Source organism: Mesoplodon bidens (assembly GCF_964165515.1).
Source record: "Mesoplodon bidens genome assembly, chromosome: 4".
NCBI classification, from domain to species: Eukaryota; Metazoa; Chordata; class Mammalia; order Artiodactyla; family Ziphiidae; genus Mesoplodon; species Mesoplodon bidens.
Window position 1 is genome coordinate 50,575,034 of NC_138160.1, and position 17,358 is coordinate 50,592,391.

At 35.2% G+C, this 17,358-nt stretch overlaps 1 protein-coding gene across 2 annotated transcripts in view; it reads left to right on the plus strand.

Annotated features, from left to right (window-relative positions):
• The window catches only part of IPO11 (importin 11), a 205,800-nt gene that overhangs the window by 39,531 nt on the left and 148,911 nt on the right, over positions 1-17,358 (plus strand). For both annotated transcript variants that reach the window (XM_081233555.1, XM_081233554.1), the window contains exons 7-10: positions 3,972-4,030; positions 8,985-9,033; positions 10,504-10,574; positions 12,886-13,078. In XM_081233555.1, the coding sequence (XP_081089681.1) occupies positions 3,972-4,030; positions 8,985-9,033; positions 10,504-10,574; positions 12,886-13,078 (372 nt within the window). The remainder of the gene's footprint in view (positions 1-3,971; positions 4,031-8,984; positions 9,034-10,503; positions 10,575-12,885; positions 13,079-17,358) is intronic.

The following is a 17,358-nucleotide window of genomic DNA, read 5'->3' on the forward strand; positions in this document are numbered from 1 at the left end:
TCCGAGGTTCATTTCCTTTCTAAAACATTCACCATCATTTTATTCTCTTTGTCTTCCTTCTGTTGTGGTTGCTGAGGCTCTTTTATCTTGTGTTTCTTAGTTTGAGCTCAAGCAACCTTTATTTCTTTCTTACTACAGCTCATTTTGCATTCTCTGTTTTATTTGTAAACCCTTTTATCATACTCACCTTAGTACCTTACAATGGCACTACTCCAGTGCATCACTTACATTAACAAGATAGTGGATGCACAAACCCCAAACTGTCAACACACTTTGGGGAACCTTGTGGACAAATTATTTTAAAGGACTATTGACATGTAAAATCCAATCCATTGTACAGGTGGTTTTACAAGTGAATGGAGATGGTTTTGCCAACATTCTTGAGGAAGACATTAAAAGGCCTTAGAAATGTTTACACAGAAAGAATTAGAGAAACTGATACAAGATTAGATACATAAAGCAGTGTATAAGTACTGTATTTAATGATTAAGGAATTTTCATGAATCCTTTTGATTGTAGAGTTTTTTTGTCTCATTGACTTCAAAGCCTAACTCCTGACACAAATGATGCTGTTCTACTCTACATTAGCCTGCTTTAGGCTTTTCGACACCACAGCATCTCAAGGTCTTAGATACACATTAGCATTTCTAAGGCATCCTGACCTGGAAAAATCTCATAGCATTTTTCTTTAAAATACTTTTTCTGTCAAGCTATAAATTTCTTTCCTTTTATGACTTAAATACTTAGGACTAGAGCTTTTGTCACATGTAATCTTTGCATTTATACCTGTGTGCATTTAGTATCTTTTAGACAGGCATATGTTCATTACTTCATTCAATATTTCAATATTGAATTCATTACTCCATTCAATATTCAGTCATTACTTCATTCATATTTATAGGTAGGTGCTTGGTTCTGGGGAGACAGATATAATAAAATGATCATACAAGTACATGTAAAATGACATCTGTGATAGGGTGGCCTTACAATGTTATGATTGGTAATAAGCTCAGAAAAGACTTTCCTGAGAAACTGATGTTTGAACCAAAATCATAAAGGATAAATGGAAGTTAACTAGGTGATAAAGGGAGAAAGAAAGCACTGTCCCAGATAGTGTAGACCAAGGTCCTGTGGTGGGAAAGATCTTGTCCAGGCTAAGGGATTCAGCTTGAGCCCTGTTTTCTCCTATTATGGTGCAGTAACTTGAGTTGTATATAATTGATGGTATGAAACTGAAGGTCTTTAGACATTTGCATTCTAAGCCTAATTTTAATACACTGAACTTTATTAATTTTTTATTGAAGTTTAATTGATTTACAATGTTGTATTAATTTCTGGTGATTCAGAAAAGTGATTCACTTACACACACACACACATATACACACATTTTTTTTCATATTCTTTGCCATTATGGTTTATTACAGGATGTTGAATATAGTTCCCTGTGCTATACAGTAGGACTTTGTTATTCATCTATTTTGTATATAGTACTGATAGTATGTTTCTGCTAATCTCAATTCCTAATTCATCCCTCCCCGACCCCCTTCCCTTTTGGTAAGTATAAGTTTGTTTTCTATGTCTGTGGGTCTGTTTCTGTTTTGTAAATAAGTTCATTTGTGTCATATTTTAGGTTCCACATGTAAGTGATATCATATGGTATTTGTCTTTCTCTTTCTGACTTCACTTAGTATGATAATCTCTAGGTCCATCAGTGTTGCTGCAAATGACATTATTTCATCCTTTTTTATGGTTGAGTAGTATTCTGTTGTGTGTATATATACATCTTCTTTATCCATTCATCTGTCGATGGACATTTAGGTTGTTTCCATGTCTTGGCTATTGTAAATAGTGCTGCTATGAACATTGGGGTGTATGTATCTTTTTAAATTATTGTTTTCTCCACATATATACCCAGGAAGGGGATTGCTGGATCATATGGCAACTCTAGTTTTTTAAGGGACCTCCATATGGTTCTCCTTAGTGGCTGTACCAATTTATGTTCTCACCAAAAGTGTAGGAGGGCTCCCTCTTCTCCACACCCACTCCAGCATTTATTATTTGTAGACTTTTTTCAAAAAAATTATTTATTTATTTATTTATGGCTGTGTTGGGTCTTTGTTGCTACACATGGGGTTTCTCTAGTTGCAGCGAGTGGGGGCTCCTCTTCGTTGCTGTGCGTGGGCTTCTCATTGCAGTGGCTTTTTGTTGTGGTGCATGGGCTTCAGTAGTTGTGGCACCCAGGCTCAGTAGTTGTGGCTCACAGGCTCTGTAGTTGTGACTCACAGGCTCTATAGTGCAGTCTCAGTAGTTGTGGCACACAGGCTTAGTTGCTCTGCGGCATGTGGGATCTTTCTGGACCAGGGATCGAACCTGTGTCCCCTGCATTGGCAGGCGGATTCTTAACCACTGCACTACCAGGAAGTCCCTGTAGACTTTTTAATGATGGCCATTTTGACCAGTGTGAGGTGATGTACCTCATTGTAGTTTTGATTTGCATTTCTCTAATAATTAGCGATGTTGAGCATCTTCTCATGTGCCTATTGGCCATCTGTATGTCTTCTTTGTTTAACTGTCTATTTAGGTCTTCTGCCCATTTTTTGATTGGGTTGTTTGTTTTTTTGTTATTGAGTCGTATGAGCTGTTAGTGTATTTTGGAAATTAAGCCCTGGTTGGTTGCATCGTTTGCAAACATTTTCTCCCAGTCTGTAGGTTGTCTTTTCATTTTGTTTATGGTTTCCTTTGCTGTGCAAAAACTGTAAGTCTGATTAGGTCCTGTTGGTTTATTTTTGCTTTTATTTCTTTTGCCTTGGGAGACTGATCTAAGAAAACATTGGTACTATTTATGTCAGAGAATGTTTTGCCTTTGTTCTCTTCTAGGCGTTTTATGGTTCATGTCCTATATTTAACTCTTTAAGCCATTTTGAGTTTATTTCTCTGTATGGTGTGAGGAAGTGTTCTAACTAACTTCATTGACTTTCATGCGGCTGTCCAGCTTTCCCAATATCACTTGCTAAAGAGACTGTCTTTTCTCCATTGTATATTCTTGCCTCCTTTATTGAAGGTTAATTGACTGTAGGTATGTGGGTTACACTGCCCTTAGACTTCACCTCATGAACATTAAGTCTTTAGTTATATAGAAAGCAATGCTGTCTGTAATGTTGTTTTCTTAAAGTGAAGTGACTTTAAATTTGATAATATAAGGTGGTAGTCTTATGCTGCTATCATGCTTGTTGTTACTGAATTCTGCTAAGTGTTTTACATATATTGTACTACTGAATTCTTTAATAACCCTATGCAGTAGGACTTATAACCACATTTTATAGATGAGGAATGTGAGATCAGAAAAGTTGCCCAAAATAATACAGTTTTAGACACTGGAGCTACGATTTAAGTTTAGATCTGACTTCAAATCTGTTAATCCTGCTTGTCTCCCTGTGTACATCGGTTTACTCGTAAAATGTGATGCTTGTAATTGAGCACTGTAGTTTATTCTAGATTTGGAAATAGAGTTTAATCTTTTTATCCCGTTTTGGAGGGTACTATATTTTCATTAATGTAGCCTAAAACTGAATAAAGCTTTTCGGTCACTGTTGAGTCATAGTTTAAGGCTTATGGAATAGAGGTAACCTTCTCAACTTAGCCTGTAGGTGTTATTGCAAGTGAGAAGTGCTAACAGTTATGTAAATTGAACTAAATTTTGCAGTATGGTTTTAAAAAACATGAGTAGTTATGATAAGTGAGAAGAACATTGCTTCTTAGTCACAATAACTGGGGTTTAGTTCCATCTTTCCCACTTCATAACCAACCAGTGACCAGGAGTTACCTTTCTTTATCTATTAAATGAAAGGATTAAGCTAGATTAACCTCCAGGCTTGATGAGGCTTTGTGATTCTGAGTCTATTATGATTATGATTTTAATAGGAAAAAATATGAAAAAAAAGATGTAAGTAAAGCTTGATTTTACTTTTCAGTGCTGCGTAAGTTAACTGTTAATGGATTCGTGGAACCTCATAAGAATATGGAGGTGATGGTAAGTGAAAGAAGTCGTTTAATTTTTGTAACTTTGGAAAAGTGCTTGGTATTTTCCTGAATGTTACAAAGTTTATTCTTTTTACTTGGCATTCATTTAAAAGTTTTTTATTAAATGACCACCTAGTTTTTTACTATTCTGTATATATTATACTACACTTTTAGACTTGTGGTCTGTTTTCAGACATACAGAAAATATGTTAAAGCAGAAATATTACGTGAAGGCGAGGAAGTAGAACTAGGATGGTTCTCAAGATGCCGTGGTGCATTGAGAGTGTTACTGTGAATTCACGTGAACTCTTGTGAATTTGAATGCTATGATAACATTACCAGGGTCACTGTAGATTGATTTATATCCTTGGTATTTTCCTTTGTCTGTTTTTATGTACTTAAAATGTGTTTTTTTCCCCTTGAATCATAACATTTATGCTCTTTGCAATCAATTAAAAGTTATGTACATAAGAGGGGAAAACTCCACTGATAAGCCCAACAAGTTGTGAAATATATTCATTTTTGGTATCACGTCATCTACTTTTTCTATATGCAAAAATATATAGCTGCATAAATTTTATTCCTAAACAAAATGGAATTGTATCATACTTGCTCACATCTATATTAGTTTTCACAGTGAGTTTAGGTCAGCTAAGATGTTACTTTCTGGATTGTCTTGGGGGCTGTATAGGAATTGTGGAAAGATTATATTTAATTGGGTCTTTGTGTCTGTCCTACTAGATTTGACCAGAGTCACAGTTTTTTTTTTAATCTTTAGTATATTTTGTATTTCCATAAGATTATGATTGAAATAATGGTTCTATTGTTAAAAGAGTTCAAAAACTGCTAATATACATCATTATAATGTAAAGACGATTTTTTTCTATAAAAGCATTATATGCTTATTTTTTTATTTAGTATTGTTTTTTTTTTTTTTTTTTTTTTTGCGGTACGTGGGCCTCTCACTGTTGTGGCCTCTCCCGTTGCGGAGCACAGGCTCCGGATGCACAGGCTCAGCGGCCATGGCTCACGGGCCCAGCTGCTCCGCGGCATATGGGATCCTCCCGGACCGGGGCACGAACCCGTATCCCCTGCATCGGCAGGCGGACTCTCAACCACTGCACCACCAGGGAGGCCCTGCTTATTTTTTTAAAGATTAAAAAACTCAGAAAAGGAAACAGGAAATAAGAAATCATTTAAAAACTTACTATCAGAGATATTGCTAACATTTGTTAATTATCCTTTAAGACATCTTATATTCTTTCAGATATACTTTCTCTCTTCCTCAATTTTATATGAATGAGACCTACAAGCTGTTTCCTTACTTGGGTCCATCTTCCTTCCTCCCTCCCTCCCTTTCTTCCTTCCTTCCTTCCTTCGTTCATCTATTTATTTATTTTTGGCTGTGTTGGGTCTTTGTTGCTGTGGGCGGTCTTTCTCTAGTTGTGGTGAGTGGGGGCTACTCTTAGTTGTGGTATGTGGGCTTCTCATTGCGGTGGCTTCTCTTGTTGCGGACCACGGGTTCTAGGCACGCAGGCTTCAGTAGTTGTGGCACACGGGCTCAGTAGTTGTGGCTCGCGGGCTCTAGAGTGCAGACTCAGTAGTTGTGGCACACAGGCTTAGTTACTCCGTGGCATGTGGGATCTTCCCGGACCAGGGCTAGAACCCGTGTACCCTGCATAGGCAGGTGGATTCTTAGCCACTGTGCCACCAGGGAAGTCCACTTGGCTTTTTCTTAAACTCAGTGTATTGGGGATATTTTTCTCATGTCAGTAGTATTGTTATATGTCATGTTTTTAATGATTGTATAGTAAATCCATATGATTACTGTAGGTGTACAAATTTTTAAAAAAATGATAAAATTAATCATAGGTTTTCTATAATTTACTTGCCCAATTATCTGTTGATGACATGTAGGTTGTTTCCAGTTTTTAACTGTTGATAAATGGTATTGGAATGAGCATTTGGGTGCATATGTCATTGTGTACTTTTCTAAGTGATCTTCTAGGATAAATTCTTAGAAATGGAAATGTTGGGTTAAAGTGTATGCACACTGATAATATTGATATATATTACCAAATTGCCCGAAGATATATCAAAACCAATCACAGTTTTAAATACTGATACATTTAAATATCTATATTTATTGCTATGCTGTCAAAAAACATTTTCCAGAAATCAGTTTGACAACTCCCCCTCATTTTCCTCACTAGAGTATAAGTTTCATGACTGCAGAGACTTTGTTTCATTCACTGTTCACTCCAGAGCTTGGAACAATCTCTGCAATATAAAAATGTTCTGTAGTTATTTGTTAAATGAATGACTATATGATATGGTAGAAACATGTGAGAAGGTTCAGTGATTATCTTTATATGTAATATTATTCTGAGTATCATAAAATTAAAACACTGAATATGTCAGGTTTTTTTTAGTGAAAATGAATTGATTTGAATCATATTTCTGTAAACTAGAATAATAGTTTTCAGTGGATACTATCCATATTTTGTTAGCCTTTGGCTTTTCCTTGAGAGTCTTTCTTCTGTCTCAGAAATTGTACATCAACCTTTACTCAGTTATAAATGCTGTGTTGTGGCATTTAATGTATATTGACTAGCTGTAAAGAGAATAGAATTTTAACAAATTATGGGCAACTTTTCAAATAACATAAAGATCTTTAAAATAACATGGAATTCAAAAGATGCTTAAGAAGCACTATATGATAGTCGTGAGGTTTGGGTTTCTGGAGGCAGATAAATTTGGATTTGAATCTTGGCTTGGCCTTTTCCTGATAACATGGCCTCAGACTATTTACTTATTTTCCTTGATACTGAGTTTCCTTTTTTGTAATATGAGATGAAATAATAGTACATATCCCATTGGATGTTGTGAGGATTAAGGGAGATAATGATTTTTGTAATGAGTTCAGCAACTAATTAAAATGCTCTGTAAATTACCATTTAATGATAACTTTAAGGGGTTCTTACTTTATTATTACATAACCATAGTCAAGTTAATTAGTTGATTTGGGTTGCAGATTAGTTGGTGGTCTAGTTCTGTAAATTCCCGATCCTCTTGATGCACTTAAAATTGATGGCCTTTATAATTTTCTACTCTCTTTAGAGAACCCTGACTGATACACAAATTTTATTTAAAAGAAAATAGAATAAAATTACTTCTGTCTTGTAGCTACTATATGGGACCATTGAACCCCTGTATAAATTTAACATACATATGGGATCTCGGTGATTTTATTTTTCCTATATTGAAACATTCTGCTGTTTCATCATCCTAGGAATTATTTTATTAATTATCATTACTTATCATTCTCAACTGTGCTTAAAAAGATTGAAATAGTATGAAGATGAAAGAATGATGAGATTGCCAGAGGATGAGGCAATAGTGAAATTAGTTGTTGTCCTGCAGTTTTCTTACTGTGTTGTCTACTGTATTGCATCGTCTTTTAGGAAGGTGTAAAAGAAGACCACAAACACTATCTCTTTACTATTAGCTTTCATTTAACACAGTCGAGAATTCAGGATTTTTCATTTCCTGCTCGAAATGGCTGAGAAAAGAAAATTAACAGGAAAATGTTTTATAATTTTTACATGAATCTGAAGATGGATGCTCTCAGAGAGACCGGTAGCAGCATTCTAGACCCTAATGATGATAGTGAAATTGTCTAAGTGAAATCCCAGCCTTTGTGTCTTCAGGTGATGATATCCTAGTTGAATTGTCTCAGACTCAGGAATTGATTAGTGAACAATATATTTCTATATTTCAAAGAAGAAACAGAGCATTCTGTTCTAGTTAGTCATTCATCAGGAAGGCCTTCATTGTGTAGTATTTTGTGACAAAAACCTGGACCATCATTTGCTAACAGGACATGTGACATCTTTTATGATGTTTATACACCATAATTTATTGATACAAAGAAGTCTGTGATAATTAAATTCTTAAAAATTTTTAATAAAGTTGTTTTTCACTATCCCTTTATATTTATTTCTGTAGAGTTTGTTTTAAATTTACTTTATTTTATTTATTTTATTTTTGGCTGTGTTGGGTCTTTGTTGCTGTGTGCGGGCTTTTCTCTAGTCGTGGCAGCAGGGGCTACTTCTTCGTTGTGGCACGCAGGCTTCTCATTGTTGTGGCTTCTCTTGTAGTGGAGCACAGGTTCTAGGTGTGTGGGCTTCAGTAGTTGTGGCTCGTGGGCTCTAGAGTGCAGGCTCAGTAGTTGTGGCACACGGCCTTAGTTGCTCCACGGCATGTGGGATCCTCCCAGACCAGGGCTCGAACCTCTGTCTCCCCTGCATTGGCAGGCGGATTCTCAACCACTGTGCCACCAGGAAAGCCCTATTTCTGTGAAGTTTTCATAACATTTTAAAATATATATTAAAAGGTAAAGGTGTATTGGACCCATATGGTAAATGGTGAGTCTTGCCTTTTCTGGTATCTGAAGGCTAATGTATTTAATACTTGAGATTGAGAACTCTGCTATAAATAATTGCTACCATTTATTCATATTATGAGTACTTATTATTGCTAAATACCATTCCTGGATTCTGGGATAGAGCAAAATAACAAGGAAAAGTTCTTGGCTCTTAAGGATCTTACATTTTAGTGGGAGGAGACAGATGATAAACAGTATGTCAGGGGGTTATACGGCTATGAAAAAAAATAAAACAGTAAGGAGAATAGAAAATATTTAGTGAAATAGAATGCTTAATAAATAATTTTTTATTTATTGCAAAGTGATTTAGGTTATTGAAATGAGACACTGAGGAGATGAAATACTATAGTTATTTTGTTGTGGAAGACTGAAGACATTTTTATAATAATGGAATGATTTTTATCTAATTTTAACTTTTTAATATGACGTGATAAGTATGTTTTAGTTTCCCTGAAAACGTGTAAGGTAAAATTATAACAATAAATTGAGACTCTTCAAAATTTTTTTTCTTTTCTAGGGTTTTTTACATGGAATATTTGAACGTCTAAAACAATTTCTGGAGTGCAGTAAGTACTTCCATGATAGTAGTTTTTACTGTAGAATCCTTACTCATTAATAGCTTCCGCTTGGCACTTGCAAATCTGGAGTGGCTAAAATCTTGTTATCTCGGTAATTAATTATCTGAAATTAAATTGTAAGCTCAGCTTTGTCTTCATATACCTGTCTTGTCCTAAGTATTGAGGAAACCTTTTTTAAAAAATAAAATTATTTTGTATCCGTTCCTTCCTCTGTATTTCTACTGCTACTATGTTCCATGCAGACATCCACAGCAGTAGTATGTTTAGCAGTTAATAAGTGTAGACCCTATGTCAAATGCTGTTTAGACTTTTTATTGATTGTTTCTTTTAGTACATTTTATGTATCTGTTTGATATAAATGTTCTTAAATGGTTACATTCATTTTGTAAATCCCTTGTTTATTAACCTTTACTGACTTACCAATAGGACCCTTTCTGATCCACTCTCCCACACGAAAGAATTTAGCATTTGCATTTGTGTTGTATTATACTGGTGGTCTGTTTGTTATCCTTTTCTCTCCCCTATGATTATAAGCACCTTTGCTCAGGATGCACACACATAACATACACAGGATACACACGAATGCGTGTGCACACACATATGTATAACCTGTATACGTGTATGTTTTTTATGTGTGAGTGTATTGGGAGACTTACTATCCTGAGAAGATATCTTAGTGTACTCACTTTTAGGGAGTTGCTGATTGTTTTATGTCAGTCATTTTCAGTTTAGTAGAATCATTATTGAGTGTGTTGCCAGGTATTGTTCTGGGTACTGTGCATGTAAAGATGAATAAGACAGCTCATATAATATAGTTTTTTTTTTTTTTCCTAAAAATGGTCATTTTCCTCTGGTCATCCCCATGGGGGAAACAGAAGGAAGAATAGAAGTATTTCCAGGAGAAGAGAATGACATAACTGATGAGACAGAATATGATTAGTATGATTAGGGAGCAAGATAGTTAATGAGCTGATGGACATTATTCTGAATGTACAAAAATTAATTATACCAGGGAAATTATCAGAAGAAAATTGTTAGAAGATATAAGAAAAATAATGATTATGTTAATAATCTTTGAATTCTTTGTTTTTACTTATGTTGCTTGATAGGTATTTCAAATATGACTAGTTTAGATTTTGAAACTGTGATTCATGATTTTATGGATAAAATTGCTATCCTTTTACTGTGAAATGGGCTCAGTTTGTATTTTAGGATTAATTTTATGGAATATGGCACTGAAGATTACTGTGTCAAGTACAAGTCTTGGTATTGCTTTTTAAAAACTTAATTTTTACTGTTTGTTTAGAGTTGGGAATACACACTAGTGAATTCATAATGCAAAATGTGCAAAAATAAATCTGAACAGTATTTTTGTAAAAAGTTTTGTCATTGTCTTGGTTGTGAATTTCCAGAATATTATAAATTTTTTTACTAATATTTGAAATGTATTTCTAACAGGTAGAAGTATAGGTACAGATAATGTATGTAGAGATAGACTGGAAAAGACCATCATTCTTTTTACTAAAGTGGTAAGTTTTTTTTTTTGATCTTAAGTATGTTTTCTCAAATGAAATGTACATACTCAAATTTAGTAAGGAAAATGATTTTTTAATAAGCATACACTTGCACTTTAGTGTTAAGGTAACTTATTTTCTTACTGTGTATAAGAAAGCTAAAAAACCCCGAAAACCTTTGTATCTTAAAGTCTTTAGAATGCATATAAAAATTAAATTTATATACCATATATCATACTGTATGTCACCTGGATGTAAAAAAAAATCAGTCCTAATAAATATTAGAGAAGTTGATTCCCGTAAGCCTCATTATTCTCAAACCCACTGGAAAAAGCAGAGATAAAGAATACAGCAACGCAGCTCAGCAGAAAGCAGCTAAGATGTCGCAGTAGATAATACTAGGAAGTCATTATATTCATAATGACAGATTATCATCATTAATATCAAATATCTTTTGAATATAATTATATGGGTGCATTTTACTAGGCAGTGTGTATATATTTCTGATAAAATTAAGTTTTATAAAAAATATTAATTTTTACGAAGTTTTGGTCTTGGAGGTTGGGAAAAGTACAAAGAATTGGGTATAGCAGTGAGGAAGACGTGGTTGGAGGACTGCATAGCCCTAAAACAGGTGTTTGAAGATAGGTGGCAATATCTAAATCTGTAGCATATTTCCCCCTTTTCATTGAAGTATCATTAATAGGGTTGAGGTTGTCTGTTCCCCGGTGGGGCCGGTGGAGCAAAGGAGTAGAAATGAGCTGTTCTTATTTTTTGTGGTTGGGTAGCGGTTACTTTCAGTTTCAGTTGTCTTCATTTCCAACTCACTTTCAGTTTCAGTTGTCTTCATTTCCAACTCTCATGTTCCAAAGAGCCTCAACAGCAAAGCCCACCTCATCCAAGATCCAGAAACTGACTTAGATCCCTTAAGTTAAAAACAAAAAACACATAGCAAAGTAAAACAAAATGATGTGGTTAGGCAGTGGGACTACACAGTGTGAGTATATAATTTATGAAATTCATATTTATGGTCTTATGACTTTATTAAAGCTTTTAAAATTGGAACATTTAAAATATGCCTCCAAATAGAACTGAGTAACTTTGAATCCACATGAGGTTATCACTCAGCTTCAGCAATTATCAGCGTAAGGTCATGGTCAATTCTGTTTCTACCTGTATGCTGCTTCTCTCTCCTTTCTGTTTGTTTTAAAGCAAAGCCAAGATATTATATAGTATTATCTATAAATATTTGAATATGTGTCTTTAAGTGAGGAAGGATTTTAAAAAAACATATAATCTTAACAATATTATCACATTTAAAAAGTAGGAATGACTTCTTAATATCATCTAAATATTTAGTCAGTTTTCAGATTTCTCTCATAAATTTTTTATAGTTTTTTTTGAATAAGGATTCAATAGTGTTGGTTCTCTTTCTGTCTTTTTTTTTTTCTTTCTTGTTACTTATTTGTTGAGATAACAGATCATTTCCTGTAGAGTTTTCCACGTTGTGGATTTGGCTGCCTACATCCTGATGTGTTATTTAACATACTTCTTTGTCTCTATACCCCTCCTACTCCCATATTTGTTATAAATTTCTGGTTAGATACAGAAGCTTGATCACACTCAGGCCTTTTTCTTTTTTTGGGGGGGAGGAGGGTGGCAGTGACAAGAATACTTTACAGGTGATGCTGTGTATTTCCTATTGCATCACATCAGGAAATGTACAGTGTCTGGTTGTCTAAAATTGATGAGTGAACTATCGTAAAGTTCTTCAGTAGCCTTTCCCTTATTTAGCAGCCATTGATGATCATAGCTTAGATCTGTTGTTTGATTAGGGGTTACAAAATGATGGCAATGTAATTCTATTATTTTGCATTTATTAGCTGGAATTCTTCTATAAGGAAGAAATCTCTTGTCAACTGTTTGATACATTGAAATACAGTTGATGCAGGATAGTTTTTTGATTCTTTGCCTTTATCCATTACTTTTTTAAAATCCTATCTTTTGTATACTTGTACTTTTTGTATCACATTTGCCCATTGACATCAAATTAAGTATGAAGTAAGTTTATTTCGAACCTTGTACTAGAAATAATAGAGAGTTCAGGTAATGAGATATAATCTGATTTAATCCACTGTTGTATGATGTATCCCAGGAAGTATATTACATGTCTATTACATGTGAAACTGCATATACATATATACATGGACTTCCCACCAAGGTTCAAAACTTGCTAAGTGTTTATTACCAAAGTTATGAGAGGTACCTATGAATGATTATATTTCCGATGTGAATTTGATACATTTTAATTTTTATTTCTTTATAGCTTTTGGACTTCTTGGATCAGCATCCCTTTTCATTTACTCCTCTAATTCAGAGATCACTGGAATTTTCTGTAAGCTATGTGTTTACAGAAGTTGGTGAAGGCGTTACATTTGAACGATTCATCGTCCAGTGCATGAATCTTATTAAGATGATTGTCAAAAATTATGCTTATAAGCCATCCAAAAACTTTGAAGGTAATGCTTTACTGGTAGTTTTATTTTGTTCACTTCCTTATTTTAATCTAAGCGTGAAACAATTGCTATTTTTATGTAAGTTTTTTGAAATTCATTTATTTAAGTCTGAAAAATAAAATATTGCTGGGACATGAAATAGAGATAAGGATTTGAGCCTTTAATATGTGAATGCCAGCTTTTAAAAACCATACAGTGCATTTAGTAAACTTTCTTTTGCAACACAGTAGAAGATCAGTTGAAGCCCTCCGGTAACCACTGCAGCTCATTTGTAGGCTGTATTTATTTGTACAATTAAAACTTTTCTCTGACCTTGTATAATGTGATGTTGCTTTTAGACAGGTTAAATTGTTTTTTTTTTTTTTTAGTTTCTGCTTTATAACAAAGTGAATCAGTCATACATACACATCTGTTCCCACATCCCTTCCCTCCTGCATCTCCCTCCCTCCCACCCTCCCCATTCCCACCCCTCCAGGTGGTCACAAAGCACCGAGCCGATCTCCCTGTGCTCTGCGGCTGCTTCCCACTATCTATCTACCTTACGTTTGGTAGTGTATATATGTCCATGCCTCTCTTTCGCTTTGTCACAGCTTACCCTTCCCCCTCCCCATATCCTCAAGTCCATTCTCAGTAGGTCTGTGTCTTTATTCCCGTTTTACCCCTAGGTTCTTCATGACATTTTTTTTTCTTAAATTCCATATATATATGTTAGCATACGGTATTAGTCTTTCTCTTTCTGACTTACTTCACTCTGTATGACAGACTCTAGGTCTATCCACCTCATTACAAATAGCTCAGTTTCGTTTCTTTTTATGGCTGAGTAATATTCCATTGTATATATGTGCCACATCTTCTTTATCCATTCATCCGATGATGGACACTTAGGTTGTTTCCATCTCCGGGCTATTGTGAATAGAGCTGCAATGAACATTTTGGTACATGTCTCTTTTTGAATTATGGTTTTCTCAGGGTATATACCTAGTAGTGGGATTGCTGGGTCATATGGTTGTTCTATTTTTAGTTTTTTTTTTTTTTTTTTTTTTTTTTTGCAACAAATGAATTTAACCATATATGAAGTTGTTGACCTAACCCCACAGGGAATGACCTGAACAACACAGTAATAAAGCCAGAAAAAAAGAACTGCTCAAAAAAGGCTTAAGTTGTTTTCAGTTATCAGTGTCATTGTTATTGGAGACCACACACACACCCGCCCCGATAAAATGAATATATAATTGTGTTGATGTCATTAGGAACCAAGATTTTCAATGTAAAACAAAAGAGACACAAATATAAAATGAAAGTAAAAGAAGCTTAGTGGTAGTGATTTTGAATTGGAAATAACAGTATAAACTCATGACTATTTTCCCCTTAAAATATATACATCTTAACTCTCTCCACTGGAAAGACCTAGAAGCAAAGAGCCACCCAATAGTAATTACTCTGAAAACTGGTAAAGGGAAAGAATTGAGGATTTATCCTCCCTCTGCTATACAGACTGAATTTCAAGGTAAACCAATAGCTGATAGGGGAAAGTTTTTTTTTTTACTTTTTATTTTATATTGGAGTACAGCCGATTAACAATGTTGTGATAGTTTCAGATGCACAGCAAAGGGACTCGGCTATACATATGAATGTACCCATTCTCCCCCAAACTCCCCTCCCATCCAGGCTGCCACATAACATTGAGCAGAGTCCCCTGTGCTATATAGTAGGTCCACTGGTTATCCATTTTTTTTTTTTTTTTAAGTTTATTTATTTATTTTTTTAATTAGTTTCTGCTTTATAACAAAGTGAATCAGTCATACATATACATCTGTTCCCACATCCCTTCCCTCATGCATCTCCCTCCCTCCCACCCTCCCCATCCCACCCCTCCAGGCGGTCACAAAGCACCGAGCTGATCTCCCTGTGCTCTGCGGCTGCTTCCCACTATCTATCTACCTTACGTTTGGTAGTGTATACACGTCCATGCCTCTCTTTCGCCTTGTCACAGCCCACCCTTCCCCCTCCCCATATCCTCAAGTCCATTCTCAAGTAGGTCTGCGTCTTCATTCCCGTTTTGCCCCTAGGTTCTTCATGACATTTTTTTTTTTAAATTCCGTATATATGTGTTAGCATACGGTATTTGTCTTTCTCTTTCTGACTAACTTCACTCTGTATGACAGACTCTAGGTCTATCCACCTCATTACAAATAGCTCAGTTTCGTTTCTTTTTATGGCTGAGTAATATTCCATTGTATATATGTGCCACATCTTCTTTATCCATTCATCCGATGATGGACACTTAGGTTGTTTCCATCTCCGGGCTATTGTGAATAGAGCTGCAATGAACATTTTGGTACATGTCTCTTTTTGAATTATGGTTTTCTCAGGGTATATACCTAGTAGTGGGATTGCTGGGTCATATGGTTGTTCTATTTTTAGTTTTTTAAGGAACCTCCATACTGTTCTCCATAGTGGCTGTACCAATTCACATTCCCACCAATAGTGCAGGAGTGTTCCCTTTTCTCCACACCCTCTCCAGCATTTATTGTTTCTAGATTTCTTGATGATGGCCATTCTGACTGGTGTGAGGTGATATCTCATTGTAGTTTTGATTTGCATTTCTCTAATGATTAATGATGTTGAGCATTCTTTCATGTGTTTGTTGGCAGTCTGTATATCTTCTTTGGAGAAATGCCTATTTAAGTCTTCTGCCCATTTTTGGATTGGGTTGTTTGTTTTTTTGCTATTGAGCTGCATGAGCTGCTTATAAATTTTGGAGATTAATCCTTTGTCAGTTGCTTCATTTGCAAATATTTTCTCCCATTCTGAGCGTTGTCTTTTGGTTTTGTTTATGGTTTCCTTTGCTGTGCAAAAGTTTTTCAGTTTCATTAGGTCCCATTTGTTTATCTTTGTTTTTATTTCCATTTCTCTAGGAGGTGGGTCCAAAAGGATCTTGCTGTGATTGATGTCATAGAGTGTTCTGCCTATGTTTTCCTCTAAGAGTTTGATAGTTTCTGGCCTTACATTTAGGTCTTTAATCCATTTTGAGCTTATTTTTGTGTATGGTGTCAGGGAATGATCTAATCTCATACTTTTACATGTCCCTGTCCAGTTTTCCCAGCACCACTTATTGAAGAGGCTGTCCTTTCTCCACTGTACATTCCTGACTACTTTATCAAAGATAAGTTGACCATATGTGCGTGGGTTTATCTCTGGGCTTTCTATCCTGTTCCATTGATCTATCCTTCTGTTTTTGTGCCAGTACCACACTGTCTTGATTACTGTAGCTTTGTAGTATAGTCTGAAGTCAGGGAGCCTGATTCCTCCAGCTCCGTTTTTCGTTCTCAAGATTGCTTTGGCTATTCGGGGTCTTTTGTTTTTCCAAACAAATTTTGAAATTTTTTTTTCTAGTTCTGTGAAGAATGCCAGTGGTAGTTTGATAGGGATTGCATTGAATCTGTAGATTGCTGTGGGTAGTAGAGTCATTTTGACAATACTGATTCTTCCAATCCAGGAGCATGGTATATCTCTCCATCTATTTGTATCATCTTTAATTTCTTTCATCAGTGTCTTATAATTTTCTGCATACAGGTCTTTTGTCTCCTTAGGTAGGTTTATTAGTTTATATTAGTATTTGCCTTATGTATTGAGGTGCTCCTATGTTGGGTGCGTAAATATTTACAATTGTTATATCTTCTTCTTGGATTGATTCCTTGATCATTATGTAGTGTCCTTCTTTGTCTCTTCTAATAGTCTCTAAAGTCTATTTTGTCTGATATAAGAATTGCTACTCCAGCTTTCTTTTGATTTCCATTTGCATGGAATATCTTTTTCCATCCCCTTACTTTCAATCTGTATGTGTCTCTAGGTCTGAAGTGGGTCTCTTGTAGACAGCATATATATGGGTCTTGTTTTTGTATCCATTCAGCCACTCTGTGTCTTTTGGTGGGAGCATTTAGTCCATTTACATTTAAGGTAATTATTGATATGTATGTTCCTATTCCCATTTCCTTAATTGTTTTGGATTCATTATTGTAGGTATTTTCCTTTTGTTGTGTTTCTTGCCTAGAGAAGTTCCTTTAGCATTTGTTGTAAAGGTGGTTTGGTGGTGCTGAACTCTCTCAGCTTTTGCTTGTCTGTAAAAGTTTTAATTTCTCCATCAAATCTGAATGAGATCCTTGCTGGGTAGAGTAGTCTTGGTTGCAGGTTTTTCTCCTTCATCACTTTAATTATGTCCTACCACTCCCTTCTGGCTTGTAGAGTTTCTGCTGAAAGATCAGCTGTTAACCTGATGGGGA